Raw genomic sequence first — 16,343 nt, 5'->3', positions numbered from 1 at the left:
TGCTTTGTGACCACCTAGAGGGGTGAGATAGGGAGGGTGGGAGGGAGGGAGACACAAGAGGGAAGAGATATGGGGACATATGTATATGTATAACTGATTCACTTTGTTATAAAGCAGAAACTAACACACCATTGTAAAGCAATTATACTCCAATAAAGATGTTAAAAAAAATGGCAGCAACCACACAGGGCTGCTGTGGAAATTAAACAGGTGTTTAGCCCACAGCATGACTCATAGTAAAGGCACGACAAATCTGACCTGCTGTCATGACTGTCATCACAGCCTGTAAGGATCCAAAGTTATTCTGTCTCATAATCTGTACCACAGCCATCACCTCGCAAGAGCTTACATGTCAGGCGAGGCCCTCTGCTGACAGAAGTCAGGACAGCAGTTACCCTAGACGGGCAGTGACTGGATAATACAGGAGGGGGGGTTGTTTGTGGTGTTAATCTGGGTGCAGGCTTTAAGAGCTGATGCAAATTCAATGAGCAGTACAGGTGGGATAAGGTGTGCTTCCCTGCATGTATGTTACATATCAGTAAATGGTATTAGAAATACCTGTGTTGCTTTTGAAGGTCTAAATCAAGCTTTTCTGTCCCTTGAGCGCGTCTCTTTTGCCAGTATAAAGACAGGCCATTTTCTGCAGAGGGACCTTGCCCAGAGGTCCCTCCCCCAGGATCCTGTCCTCCGAGAGAGTAATCACGGGGCTCCTGAAGAAGCCGCAGCCTGGACTTGGCATGGGGAGGGCGAGATTTGTTAACAACTCCCAGGGGCCAACAGTATAGGCCGAGACAAACCAAGGGAGGTGCAGAATCAGGTAGGGGCCCAATGAAACCCTGACAGCCCACGGTCTCCCCTAGAAACACAACACCTACTTCAAAAGCACTGGGGTTAATGTCTCGGAAAGAAACTAACAGCCCCTTTCTCTGCAGGAGACCAGAGGAAGGAACATGGCACCACTCATCAGATGGGGAGTTTTCAAGAAGATGGGGTGCAGGTGTGTCATCCATGGAACCCAGTTCCTACACCCCTGGACATCTGTGCCTCCACACCAAGTGCAACCAATTCCTGGATGCTCAGAATGCCCCGGAATATTCTAGAAAGAACTTGGGATTTAGAATGAGGTGGCCCAGGCTTGAAACCCTGGCTCACCACTTGCTGGCGGTGGGACTGAGGCTGAGTCATGCCACCTCTCAGAACCTGAGTTTCCACATCTATAAAGGAAGAGGTAAAAAAAAAAAAAAAAAAATCCCTATCCTCCATGTTGTGATAAGACAAGGATCAGATGTGATAATGGATCGAAAAGCACCTTGTACGCTGTCAAATGCTTTACAAATATAAAAGATTATGAGCACTGTCTGATGACCTGGAATGTATTCCTCTAGACTTTGTGTTATTATTCTACTGCCAGTTCTGAATTCTTTGAAAAATGAGTTGGTTCTTAGAATATAGCCTCTTAGTTCTCAGATTTATTGCTTTGTTAAGTTTAAAATGCTGAGGTGTATGTGTGTGTGTGTATTTATATATATATATCTCCTCCTGAGCTGAGGAGCTGAGGACTGGGCATGGTGCCAGGCCCTTTGTCACATATTACTGCATTTTACTCCTGTGGTAGTCTCTTTAAAATGACATTATTATTATTGCCTTTATTAAAATAATAATAGCTTACATTTTGGGTTTGCTAAGTGTCAGACACTGTTCTAAACCCTTTATGGGTATGAACACATGGTGTCCGCATGGTGAATCTATGGGGTGTGAAGTATTATGATTCCCATTTTATGGATGATGAAACTGAGGCTTACAAAAGTGAAGCAGTTTGCCCAAGATCACACAGCTAATCATAAGTGGCAGAGTTAGGATATGAACCTAACTTTTCCGACTGCAAAGAGGTAATTTTAGTAAAATATACAATAAAAGAGGTTATGTTTTGCTCTTTAATTTAAAAAAAAAGGGGGGTGTTATGAAGGCACAGAGGAGCATCCCAGCCAAGGCTGGGACAGGACTAGACACAGTCTCAGGTAAGCAGGAGCTGGTTATGTGAGGTGCAGGAAGGCGCACAGCTGAGAAACCATCTTGAATGTGCGGTTCTGGGTGATTAGCATGAGGGTATATAACACAGGGATGGGGCAAGTCACAGAATGAGAGAAGTTCCCTGGGGCCAGCTCACGTCTTGTGAGCTGTGTGGAGCTCTTCAGTATGTCCTGTCATAGGGAAATGGAGGCACAACCAATAAAACAGAGAGGGTAAGTGATCAGTCCAAGGCCACACTGCTCCTAAGTGGTGACCCAGGGACTGGAACCCAGGCAGCTCAGTATTAGAATTCGTCTCTAACCATTGCACCAGAGTGCCTGGTGAAATCTGAGCCGGGACTTATTAACTCGAGAGCCCAGATTCTTTGCCATGATTACACTCAAGCAACATGCTTTTGCACCTTCCTCATTTTTGTATCTGCTCGTGCTCTGCACACATCCTAAAGTGCCTTTAATTCTCCTGTGGGGCAGGTCAGCATCAGGGACATTCAGGATGACCCCAGCCTTGCTGCCAGAAAGACTCTGAAAATGCTGGCACCACCTCCTTTCCAGAGGGATCACTGCAAACAAATTCACAACAAAACCTCAGACCAAGTCATCCTCCCCTTCATAATAAATTGCTACGCAAGAGGAGGGGAAAGAAAAAAAACCCCAAAACTCATTAGGTTAATGGGAAATAAATGTCATTCTGCAAGTTTACATTTTGCAGCACAAAGATTCAAATTTAGATAAAGCTGGTGAATAATTAACCAATAAAACTAAATGATGTTTAGTGTTGTTGTGGGAAACTCTGTTCCAACCTGGATTGTTTCACCATTTATCATTAAGGGTAAATTGTTTGGGGCAGTTGTTCAATGTCTGTCATCAAAGAACTCTCTAAGCACTTTAACAAATGATCTAAAAATGTTATTGGGGTAATCAAGCCACTTTACAGATGGGGAAATTGAGGCTTAGAGAGAGAACGTATGTAGCTGAAGGTTGCACAGCAAATTAATGGCAGATCTGGATTGCCTGATAACATTAGGGAAAAAGATGGTCCAGAAAAGGATAATTCTAGTTAACTAAAACCTTAATCACTTTTTAAGCAGCATGGTGTTAGATTTAATTTAAAAAAAATACAGGTTTTCAAATAATATATTGATAGACCTCACTTTGAATTCACATAGGCCACTAACAACCTTTATGATCTTGGGCAATGTGCTTTACCTTTTGAGCCTCATTTGATTCATTTATATGAAGGAACTGATAGTATCTAGTAGAACAAAAGAGATCATAGAAGACATTATCAATCTACCCCAAAGCAGGAAAGGAATAAAGGAAGAAGCAAAGAAAGGGGGCAATAAACCAAAAAAATTAAACACAAAAGAAGAGAAATAATTTCAAATATATCAGTCATTATATAAATGTAAATGAACTAAATTCTCCAATGAAAAGTTAGAGATTAAAATATTGCATTAAAAAGTATCCATCTGTTTAAGAGACACACACACAGAGAAAGGTGAAAAACAAAGAGATAAAAAAGGTCCTGCGGGCAAACTAAAAGAAATCGCACAAAATAAAATATGGCAAAAATAATTCACAGAGAAAAAAGGGACACCATACAACAATTAGAAAAGAACAATGTACAATGTGCCAGGGAAATAAAACAATAACAAACTTAAATGCACCTAAAAATATAACCTCAAAATATATAAAGAGAAAACTATAACACAATTATAAGCAAAGTATATCCCCATGTACCACTATAATTAATAGAAGTATAGAAAAATATTCTACTTATAAGAGCCACAGAAACTACAAGATTCCTAGAAGTAAATCTAACAGAAAAGCTCAAGACTTATATGGAAAAAATATATATATATACAATAAAATAAATATTATTATTTATTATTATAAGGTATTAATTTATAATAAAAATAAAATATATTTATGAAAGCCATAGATACATGAAGAAACACAGCATGCTCATGATTGCAATACTTCAATATTAAAAAAATATGTCACTTGTTCCCAACTAAGTTCCCAATAAGTATTGATTGGAATTAAATCCTGGAGGATCCACTGGGAACCACACTCTCAACTGTGTGTATTCACTGCACCTGACACGTGTCACACACTCCGATGCATTTGAAAATCCCCACCAGGCTTTGTTATGGAATCTCTATAAGAAGATTAAAGGATCGCAAATAGATAAGACAATTTTAGAAATGAGAAAGATAATCTGTTTACAAGTTATCAAACCCAGCCATTACGACCACATGGTGCAGGAACTGAAGAATAAACCAATTAAACAGAATGGGTAGCCCCAAAACACAGCCATACATATATGGAAATTGTAGAAAAAATTACTCACGAAATAAAACAAAGGTCGTCTATATCGGGAAAATACAGATTCCTACCTCACACATACCAAAATAAAATCTAGGTGGGACTTCCCTGGTGGCACAGTGGTTGGGGGTCCGCCTGCCAGTGCAGGGGACACGGGTTCGAGCCCTGGTCCGGGAAGATCCCACATGCCGTGGAGCAACTAAGCCGGTGTGCCACAACTACTGAGCCTGCGCTCCAGAGCCCGCGTGCCTGGAGTCCATGCTCCGCAACAAAAGAAGCCACCACAATGAGAAGCCTGCACACTGCAACGCAAAGTAGGCCCCGCTCCCCGCAACTAGTGAAAGCCTGTGCGCAGCAATGAAGACCCAACGCAGCCAAAAATTAATTAATTAATTAATTAAAAAATAGAATAAAATAAAATCTAGGTGGGTTAAAGGCCTAAAAATGCTCAAAACTTTAGAAGTTTTCAGAAATATGGTGAAATATCTTTATGAACTCTGTTAAGGAAAGAAACCTTAAAAGAATCAACCATAACTGATGAATAGGACTATATAAAAAACACTTTTTATTAAGTAAAAAACATTATAAACAAAGTGAAATGATTATCTATAGAGGAGGAGATATTTGCAAAATATACAACCCAAAAGTGGATTAGCATCTTGGATAAGGATCGTGAATAATGAATAGAAAAAAAGGTGAAGACAAAACACTATGAACAGGCAACTCACATAAGAGAAAACCACAATAAACGTGAAAAATGCACAACTTCACTAGTCATGAGGGACAAGCAGCACAACTTGACACTCAGTAACTGGTAAAGATTTTAAATGTCTGACAGTGCCACGTGTCAGTGGGGGGGGGTGGTAGCAAAGAAAAAACTGCTGATGACAATGTAAACCGCCACAATCACTTTGAGGAACAATCTGGGCAACATCTAATAATTCCAAAATGGTACATTCCTAACAGCCAGCAATTCCTCTTCTAGATTCATACCCTGGAGAATCTCTTTCCCACGTGCACAGGGAGACATGTATATGAATATGCACTGTAGCTCTGCGTCCTAGAATGGAAACAGCTAAATACCCACCAACAGAAGAGTAGGATTAAAGAAAATGAATACTGTGTAGCAGTTAAAAAAGAACGGATTAGAGCTACATGTATTATCATGGAGGAATCTCAAAACAGAGTACAGAAGGGGAGTAGTAAAAGTAAAGGCAGAATCACATGTACTGTATACAGTTAAAGTTCAAATACACACGCAGAGGAATTAAAGCCTCCAACCTCAGGAGAACAGTCCCCTCTGGGAGAGAAGGATGAAAAGATGGAAGGATAAAGGGATGGGAGACGAGGAACAGAAGCCAAGGGGCCACCAACTGTTTCTGAATTGCTTTGCTTCCTTAAAAACATCTGAATCTGATGCGGCAAAACGTTAATTTATGTGAACCCTGTCCTCTTGATGCACAAGCATCAATTACTCTGTTCTACTTTCCCATGTGTGTGGCAAATGTCTTACTAAAACATTTAAAAGTATCCAATGTGACAAGTTATTCAAAGGCTCCAGCTTGGTGACTAACACAAAATTAGCTTCTCATTCACTTAAAGTTACCTTCTCCTTGCATGTAAAACTTACAATTTTAGCAGTATTTATAAAAACCTTTCTTTACGGGATTAATTCCTTTGTTGTCTTAAACAGACCATGCTGGATAGAAGGCAACCTTCTCCCAACAATTTCCAACTATCATTCTAGAATCAAATCCTGGGGTGTTCTCTCTCGCGCTGATGCCAAAGGGAGAGGAGCCTCAGTGGCTCTGCACTCAGTGGCCCCAGTTTGCTTGGCTGAAAATCCAGAAAACCCAAAAAAGGAAGATCATGTAGTCCTCCCACTGATGTCCTCAGCTTCCGACTCTCACTCTCACGGCTGTAGGGGTCCCACTCTAGAATTCACTCATTTACTCAATTAAAAAAAAACAAAACAAAACATAGTGAGCCCCTATTTGTCCGAAGCCTGGCTGCCCTGGATGACCATTTGGAGGGGGCCCACATGCCTCTGTGAACAAGAGGAATGACTGTGGGAAGGTTATTGACAGCAAGATCGTTACTAATTAAAAGATAATGAACACAAGTTAAGCAGATACATTAAAAAACACTCCTATGATATTTAAAAAGAAATCACGGAAGCCGCCAGCATCCCTCTCCAATGTCGGGGTTTCATGGAGGAGCGATTCCCCCCAACTCTGATACCGGGAGCTGGCTCTGGGCACTGCTGGCTGCTTCCTTCACAGCAGTGGTTGTCTGTAAAGAGGGAGGTTGATTGTGTCCTGGAGGAACATGTGGTAACGTCCACAGACACTGCTGGTTGTTACAACTGGGGGAGATGCTTCTGGCATTTAGGAGGTGGAGGCCAGGGATGCTGCTCAACAGCCTAAGATGAGACAGCGCCACCTCCCCCCAGCACCCCGACCCCCCCCACCACACACACCCGGCCACCAACAACAAAGAATGATGCAGCTCAAACGTCTGCAGTGCTGCAGCTGACAGCCCTGATCTACGGCGACGACGGCAACAACCCCACAAGGCTCTGCTCTCCAGCAGCTCAGAGCAGTTCATTAGATCACGCAAAGCCAAGGAGACAGAAGTGGCCCAGCTAAGGGTCTACAGCGCCATTGGCCTGACTCTGCCTTCAGCAAAAGTCTGTTCTCACGAGGCCAGCTCTGAGCACAGCAGCCATTCACAGTCACCCCATCAAAGCAAAGGCTGTCTACATTCTCACCCCGACAGCGGCTGAAGGCAAGGCGACCTCGTCTGTCACGTGTGGTTGGGCCCACTCTCTTTATTCTCAAGGGTTCTTCCAAGAACCCTGCTGTGTGAAGACTCCCCCCACGGAAGGTCCCCTCTGAAGAGGCAGTGAGTGAGGGCAGAGACAGAATTGGTGGAGAAGAAGGTGCCTGGGAGGAGCAGGTGGAGGCCAGCTGAAAGGTCTACCCTGGGCTGGTCCTAAGACCCCTCCAGCTGGTCTCCCCAAGAATCAGCTCTCTAACAGGGCCCCCCGAGGCAGGGAATGCGCTTCCCAAATTCCTGCTGGTGTCTCCCTCTTACCTGATCACACAGGGTTCCGATCAAGCCTTCTAAGTCCTGCTTCTCATGGAGGACCATCTGCTTCTCCTCATATTCTTGCTCCAGCTGCATTTCCAGTTGGCGGAGCTGTGGGCACAAAGGGCAGACGCGGGCATAGGATACAAGAGCTCTACCCGACAAACCCCACGAGGCAGGGACCCTCTGGAGGATGGAGTGGGGGAGGTGGAGTTCATGGCCCCTCGCCCAGTTGCACAACGGCTCACCTAGCAGTTAGGAGGGGGTGTCTCTGTCAGAGAACTTGGGAGCCTAAAAGCTCAGGAGCCGGACAACTACAGGGAGAGCTGGCCAATTATGGGGAGTCCCCTGCCATTCACTGTGAAGTCCCCGCCCCCAGTTCCCTTCCCATTTCCTAACACGTCTCCTTCCTCTGCCACGACCCAGCTTGAATAGTTACAAGTCTTGGCACTCTAACTTTTTAAGACTCTGCACTACATTGTATCCAGCATAATAAAATGCATTCACCTTGCTTATTAAATACACTGTGATACAGCAAAAAAAAAAAAATGTTGCATTTGAGATTATTTGGTGTTTGGACTGCACGTTTGTCTCTCCAAAATTCCTAATCCCAACGCGGTATTATTTGCCGATGGGGCCTTCGGGAGATAGTGAGGTTTAGATGAGGTCATGAGGGTGGAGCCCCCATGCTGGGATTAGTGCCCTTATAAGGAGAGACACCAGGGACCTTGCTTCCTCTCTCTCTCCACTGTGTGAGGACACAGTGAGAAGGCAGCCGTCTATCTACAAGCCAGGAGCAGGGCCCTCACCCCACAACAGATCTGCCAGCACCTCGATCTTGGACTTTCCAGCCTCCAGAACTGTGAGAAATATATGTTTGTTGTTTAAGCTCCCCCCACCCCAAGACCCGAGCCTATGATATTCTGTTATAGCAGCCCAAACCCTTTGGCTACGAGCAACTCATTTAGTTTACAATTGGCTCTGATTTCTCGGTAATCACCCAGCAACGGCAGGCACTCCCTGCTAAAGTGGACGCCCCACTATAATGGTGCTTTGCACATCCTCTTCTGCACCAGACTCTCTCACGTGTGTTGTCTCACCCCTTCCTCCTTTCTCCATCCTGTGCTCTCAATGACCTTCTTTCACAGACGGGCAAACTGAGTCAGAGAGCGGTCCTGAAGCATAGACTCCTCCTACATCAACTGCTGCTGAGAACAGTCAGCATTCTGTCTCCTGGCCCCAGCTCTTGTGCCACACCGGACAGCCATCAGCATTCCCACCCAGGTCTCTAACCATTGATTTCCTGCCATGGTGAGAGACAGACTGAGCAGAGCAGTCTCTAGATGTGCAGTCAATGTTAGTATCTGTCATAGGAGAAAAACACCTTTCTCTGACCTCCCCCTCCCCCTTTATATATCTGTCCATGGAAAAGCCTCAGGAGGGTCTGTCTGGGTCACACCTCCAACTCATCAGGGTCCTGGCTCAGGGCACTCATGATGCTCTGAGGCACTCTTGGAATGCACTAGAAACTGTGCTCCCTTCACCTGAGGGCACATGGGCAGGGACTGGGGGCTTCCATCTCCTGACCCATGTAGAGAAAAAAAGTACTGATGGATGGTCATTTCAGAAGAAAGTTCATTTCAAAATTTTCTTTTAAGAGTGAGAGACACAAGGCACTCTGCTCACACCTGCTTAAAATGAAGACTGCAAAAGCTAAATTTGTTTTGAAAAATATACAATAAAAATTATGCATCAAGCAAGGCAAAGTTTTCTGGATTGTGTTCTGTAGAACATTTCCACATAGTGTTCACACGTATACTGTGTGTGTGGTGGGGGAAGGGAGGCAAGTCCATGCTAGAATAAGTGTGGGAGCCACTGAGTTAATAGGGTCTTCCATGCAGCACTTATCAGAGCCTTTGGTGAGTTCATCTGCAGGAAGTGCTAAAGGATGCAGCACTGCCCAAGGTTGACTTCCATCAAGTGCTTCCTAAATGGCCTTCCATAGTCCAAACATTTGCAAAATTAAAAAAAAACTTTTTTTTTTTGTGGTATGCGGGCCTCTCACTGTTGTGGCCTCTCCTGTTGCAGAGCACAGGCTCCAGACGCGCAGGCTCAGCGGCCATGGCTTACGGGCCCAGCCTCTCCGTGGCATGTGGGCTCTTCCTGGACCAGGGCATGAACCCGTGTCCCCTGCATTGGCAGGCGGACTCTCAACCACTACGCCACCCGGGAAGCCCCTAAAAAAAACCTTTTAAAATCTAGTTATTTTGGTTAAGAGATTGGGCTTTGGAGTCAGACAGACCTAAGTTCAAGTCTGAGCTCGTTTACTTCCCAGTGAGGTAACCCTGGGGAAGACCCTTCACCTTTGGGTCTCTAGTTTCCTCATCTGTAGAACCAGGACTATAAACCTTACAGAGTGCTTATGAAAATTAAATAAGCTGACAGACATAAAGAGCCCAGCCTGAAACATGGTGCCCACTGGGTATTCAAAGAATCTCATTCATTTCTCCCAAATATGCAATAATGGAAAATAAGCAGAAATTGGCCCCTCAATGATAATTCCCAGAACTTTACAGTTTATAAGGCACCTGCCAATCTTTCATCTTATTCTCACAACAGTGTAGGTAAGGTAGAACATTTTCTCTTATTGCTCCCATTTTGTAGATGAGAAAACTGAGTCTTAGGGAAGTTACAAGACTTACTCAAGGGCACACAGGTCTGGTTGAACCTAAAATCTATGACTCTTCTTTTCCAACTCTGGGGAGTTCTGGGGGGCATGCACTTGGCCCCTTGGGATGATCCATGTAAACCCCCAGAGGGGCTGAGCTCTAAAGGGGCCCCAAAAGGAGTATTTGAGGAGCAGGAAGGGCAGCAGATGCAGCAGCACCAACCACTGGGAGTGGACAGGGGCTCAGCTCTTACTTACTCTCCTCCCCCCCCAGAGCGATGACAGGGTGCCGAGGCGACCCCATCTGCCCAGGACCTGCTCACTAGAGTCCCGTCTCCGCCGAGGTCCTGACACCACTGAGGCCTCCTCCAGCCCCGCCCAGGATGATGCTCTTGCGGGGATCAGCAGAGCACCAAGTCCCTGAACCCTCCTTCTCCTGGATGGATTACTCACACCCAAGAGCAAGGCAACCACCAGGTTTGTCCCCTGGTTCCTCTGGAAGGATCAGCTACCTGAAAATCCACACACACACTGGTATTGCTCGTAAGTTTCCAACCATCAAGGGTTCCATTACAAAGCTCTGTGCAATAGTTCCACATCTGTGATCTCCTTGAATCTTCCCTGTGACCCTGCAGGGGGCCATCATTATCCTATTTTACGGATGAGAGAAGTGAGGCTTATTAGCAAGGTTATGTGATTTCTCCAACGCCCCACAGCTGATAGCGGATGGAGTTGGGACTTGATCCAAGTCTCTGTGACTCCAAATAAAGTAGCAACACTGGCTTTTTGTGTGTCTTATAAACTGGCTCTGAGTGACCAGCGGTGGATACAGAGAATGGAGTGTAGTTTAGTTGGAGTTGAGGGTTTAAAATCACTTTCCCCAAATCACACAGTTGTTAAGCTGGAAGGGCAAAGATTCAAACCAAAAGTCTATGAGTTCCAGCACCCATACTCTCAGGTCCTGCAGTTTGGAGGTCTCTGTAGAGACTCTGTTTAGGGAACTAATAATCGGAGTCAACCTTGGGAAATGCTACTCGGCCCCTTCTTGGAGATTCACAATGTACCCAAGGCTATGAAAGGCCCACAGAGATCCTACCCACACAAAACCTGTTAAATGAGACTTAACCCAAAGCTTCTCAGCAATTCCATTTTAAAGATTCATCTCACATTCACATCAGTGAATGCATCTGTAAGGAGGTTTGTCTCAGCACTGGCCATAAAAACAGAAAATCCTAAATGTCCAATGACAAGAGAATTAATGAGAGCACATGCCTAAGGTGGAATACTTTTATAAGCCATTAAACATGTAAATTAGATCTGCATTTACTGACATGAGAGGAGGCCCAGGACAAACTTCTGAGTGAAAACAGCAGGCTTCAAAGCAGCATGACCCCATTTAGGTAAAACGATATCTCTACAAATATGCACGTGTGGGTACAATGAAAGAGCAAGAGGAAAGAACATTTAAAAATAGTAATAATGATGGTGCCTTGGTGGTAAGATTTCAAGGGTTTACTGCCTTCTTACACACTGTCTGAAATGTCTGCAAAGAGCTTGGATAAAATGTAAGAAATGATTTGTAAGGCAAACAGCCAGAAGGGACTGGTCCCTTTCTTGAAACACATAAATCCTTACCCAAAGCATCAGTCACATGGCACTGTGGGCTCTTGGTAGAAATCTTGGGGTAATTATGCTAGACAGTTTCAGAGCATCGTAGTTAGGACAGGTAGGTCTGCTCCAGCACCCTTGAAAGCACTGAGGAAGCTAAGGTCTCAGGTGGTTGAAGAGACCGTCCCCAGGCCCTGGGATTCCCCTCACTCTAAGGATGAGGTACCCAGACTGACCCTGCCGGGACCCCAGGACACAGCTGTGCTCGTGACTCACATACCCGCTTCTGGCAGGACTGGCGGATGTCCTCCATCTCCTCCTCCTTGTCCTCTCGGTCCTTCTGGTGCATCTGCTTCATCCGTTCAATCTCCAGCTCAAACCGCTGGCGGAGCTGGGGGCGGCAAGGACAGCGCGTGAGGGTGACCCACACCATCCATGTCGTTCTTAGCATTTCAGCTGCACTTTTCATTTTGGGACTGCATGGATGAGAGTCAAGTTATCCCCTCCCATCCCACCCCAGGCACCCAGGGAGGTCAGCAATGGTAGATAAATAGCCCCAATACTGCCTCTATCCCTTCTGTGGTCATAACATAACGTCACGAATCAATCACACTCTTTGCCACTGAGTTTAGATATCATTTTGGCCCGTTCAACACTCTCAGGATGAAACGAATTTGTCATCCCTGGAGCAGGCATCAGGGAAGTTCTTCTAGATGGGCGGATAGGTGGGTGAATGGATGGTAGAATAAAAGTTTACTTATGAAGACAGGAAATCCTGGAGAGGGAGATAACTTGCCCAAGATGCTACCTTGACAATTCACTTTGCCTTTGATTAAGTTACCTTGCTCTGTAGAAAACAGCCTTCTTAAAATACATTTGTGAGATTTAAATGAGATGACATATAAAGCACTTAGCACAACGCCTGGCACAAAAAGATTACATTTTCTTTCCCCATTATTTTGAAAACAGAGTAAGGATTGGCCCCTCCCTTCCCGGAAGCCTGACATAACCAAGAACTGTGTTCCCATTAAGGAGATGAGCCTTTTCAATGAGAGCCTCCACCACCTGCTCAGGGCAGGAAAAGAGCTGCGTGTGATGTTTAAGCTGTGCCATCTTACATAAAAGGCTCTAGAACTGGAGGCAGAAGTCATGGGACCCAATTCTAGTTCAAGAGTTTACTTTCTTGATTTTCATAATTGAGAGACTGATCCAAGCTCTTGCTTGTTAAGTTTTGTGGCATATTAGAATTACCTGGTGCTTTTTTTTAAAAAAATTTCAATTCCAGGGCTTCACTCTAGACCTATTGGGTCAGAATCTCCAGGATACGGGCCTCAGGAACCTATACTGTTAAGCTTTCATTGATCTATCCTCTTCAGTGCTGTTGGTCATGGAGCAGCATGGAACCCACCAGTGCAGAGGGTCAGACTGTAGAAACTACAACGTCCTGACCATTTGCTACTCTGACCTGGCACCTCACAGCAAGCTTTCATGAGGCTACAATGGCTGCCTCTCTAACATGGACACACAGTCGAAAAAAGACAACTGTGGTCTTTCCCAACGTTAATGATATTCTCTACTACATAGGACTGTGGTGAGGTGGAAGAAGAATGGTGTGCCTCAGAGCCCCTATTGCAGCTCCCGGCAGAAAGCAGGCTCACTTTAAATGCCAACTTCCTTCCCCGCCTCCTTTAAAATGACAGAGGTTATGGGAAGATAATCCAAAATGAGGAGCATTTAAAGCAAGTAAACGTAATCTTTCTTTTTCATCTTTTTCCTAGCCTCTTGGACACTCCTGACATCTGCAATACCATTTATGTCAAGCTTATATGAGTTAACATAAAATTTCCTGGAAAAAGTGCTATGTTGTAATCAATAAATATCTCCTGGATGTCTACAATAGCCCAGTGCAGTGTGAGGTGATGGGTGAAGCTGAAGATGGATGAAAGGGTTGAGTCAGCTTCGCCTCCTGTGTAAGCTGACGGTGGTACTGGGAAGCTGCATTCAGCCTCGGGTCCCTGAGGTCACTGTAGCACATTTCTGCTTCCGAGCGCCGAGTGGTCCCCTGGTGGCATTTTCAAGAGGTAACACAACTTTCCAAAGTGCTCACTCTATTCTTGACTCTGGGTTGCTTTGTGACGCTGTTCTACCCTCTACGTCCCAGAACAACCTGCACAGATATCCCAGCTCCTTCATGAACCTTCACAGATTCACAGCTGGGGTTAGGGGGAGGCTAGGGGGTTGACAAGGCTCTGACTTCATTGTACAGATGAGGAGACTAAAATCTAGAGAAAACAGGGGGCTTGCCTAACATCACACAGACCCCATCTGCATGTGATCATCTTGCAGTTCCTTAAATGCCACGTGACTCCCCTGCCTCCAGGCCTTTGCACTGGCTGTCCCCCCTGCCTGGAACTCTCCTCGTCAGCCAACTCAGACTCATCCTTCGGCTTTCAGCTTCAGTAAATATCACTTCCTCCAGGAAGTCTTCCCTGACTGTTCCAAACCTGCTCCCCAAACCAGATCTGCAAGTTAAACCTTCCCATAACACTCAGCATAACTATAACCTTCAGCAGAGCGGAGACCACATTCGTCTTGCTTACAGCTGCTTCCCTAGCATCCACCCTGTGCCTGGCACACAGTAGGTGCTTAATAAATATGGGTTTGACTGAGTGAGTAGAGACGCTGTTTTCTGAACCACTCCAGACTGTCCCTCCACGCCTGCCACATCCATGTCTCAATACTCAGCAGACTCCATCCCGATGGAGGGGGCATAAGTGAGAAGCAAGGGCCAGCACCCCAGCCTCCCCCCGACCGCCCCCACTCCCTCACCCCACTTCACCAGAGCAGCTCAGTTTATTTGCTTTTACGTATTCGTGCTGCCTGGTCAGATGTTCTTGAAAAAGGAGTTCCAACCTTAAAACCATTTCAACATAATTACCCCTTATGAAATCCCACATGAGAAATTTTTTTAGAACTAAGCATCAAGAAAAGCCTTGCTTCCCCTTGAAAACGTAGCTTGTTTTTATCTTGGGGATGATAAAAAAGCATGTAACTCACACTTCCTTTTTCTCTCTGGCCACCAGGAATTTTAGAGCTAAACCTATTAAGTGTGTAAGATCGTATGTTCTGCGTGTCTGCTTATTCATTCACCACACCACCGTTCCTTAGCACCGGTTTTAAATTGTGTTTTTCTGGTTTGGCTTATTTTTCTATTTTATTATGCATACATCTTATAAGCTGCCTCGAATTCTTTGGGGAAGGAGTTGGGCATATAAACAAACAAGCAGACAAAATATTCATCAGGTGCTTCGTTGAGGGGGCTGGTACTAGAGTACTGGATTCCTGCCTTATTCCCCTCAGTTATTTTGCATTTTCCAAAGATCAGGGCTCCCATGTCCCTGGAGGCTGTGCACAGCACAGGTATCCGAGGCACTGTGGAGTCAGATGGCGCAGGCTTCAAATCCAGTCCCTGCCATTTTCTCCCTGTCCCTGAGCCTCAGTTTCCACATCCGTAAAGTGGGGATAATACTAATATCTCAGCATATCAATTTCTTGTGGAGATTGATGAGGTGAGATGTGAGGAGAGCTTAGGGCTGAGTCTGGTACACAGACGGTGCTCAGTAAACACCAGATATTGGGTCAACAGTTATTCAATGAGTACCAACTATGCACCGGCCTCATTCCAGGCTCTGGGGATGCCCTGATAAGCAAGATCAACCAAAAAGTCCTCCTGCTTCCCTGAAACTTATATCCTAACGGGGGAGAGAAGCATTGAGCACATTTTTTTAAAGCACTATGGCATATGATGGCAGGTGCTATGAAGAAGAACCAAATGGCTAAGGAGCGGCGTGGAGGTGGGGTTGTTTTCAAGGAGATCAGGGCAAGCTTCTCGGAGGAGCTGACATTGATGCTTGCAGGATGGTAGGAGGGGGCTACGTCATGAAAGGTCTGAATGTCAGACCTAGGGGGGTTGAGGTTCTCTGGGGTACTAGGGAGCCACAGAAGGATGAGGAGCAGCTGAGTGAGGCGCTTGTGTCGTATTTTGATAACAGCCTTCTGCACTGGAGTCAGCATGGGGCAGGGCATCGCCCTGGACAGGACCTTCCTACCTGCTCCAGCTGCTTGATGGTGTTTTCCTGCTGGCTGTGGATTTTCTCTTGCTCGAGGGCACTGGATTCTAGCTTCCAGAGCCTCTCCTTCAAGCCCGCAATGCAATTCTCCCCCAGAGAGGGTGACCCCAGCAGCTCCTGCTTCTGGGCCTGCAGCATCTCCACCTCCTGCTTCAGCTGCAAGGTTTCTTGCTCCTTTTGCTACAAAGTGGGCAGAGATCCGAAGTCACGTGACCATACTCCTGCTCCCCCGGGACACCTCTACAACCTGCGGGAGGGCGCTTTCCACTGTTTAGTGCACGTCATCTCCACTGCCACCTCCACCTGGATCTCGCGGCCCCCCGCCACGCCCCCTGCGGGACGCCAAGGGCCCTTCCCTGGGACGGCTCAGACAGGCTGGGGTGGGGAGTCTGTGGGAAGCAACGCCCTTGCCCCTAGAGCTAGACCTCAAAGCACCAACAGGAGGTGTTTGCCCCATTTGAAAGCTGTGTACCTGCCAAGGGTGGGCCT

General features: G+C 45.8%; 1 protein-coding gene across 1 annotated transcript in view; it reads right to left on the bottom strand.

Moving 5' to 3' along the window:
• The window catches only part of MYO18B (myosin XVIIIB), a 227,522-nt gene that overhangs the window by 88,450 nt on the left and 122,729 nt on the right, over window positions 1–16,343 (bottom strand). The window contains exons 30-32 of the mRNA XM_082641570.1: window positions 15,834–16,034; window positions 12,005–12,115; window positions 7,455–7,559 (exon numbers count right to left, since the gene is read on the bottom strand). Coding sequence (XP_082497696.1) covers window positions 7,455–7,559; window positions 12,005–12,115; window positions 15,834–16,034 — 417 coding nt within the window. The remainder of the gene's footprint in view (window positions 1–7,454; window positions 7,560–12,004; window positions 12,116–15,833; window positions 16,035–16,343) is intronic.

This window comes from Mesoplodon mirus, assembly GCF_964341445.2.
Source record: "Mesoplodon mirus genome assembly, chromosome: 13".
NCBI lineage: Eukaryota > Metazoa > Chordata > Mammalia > Artiodactyla > Ziphiidae > Mesoplodon > Mesoplodon mirus.
This window is presented reverse-complemented; position numbering and strand designations above follow the sequence as displayed.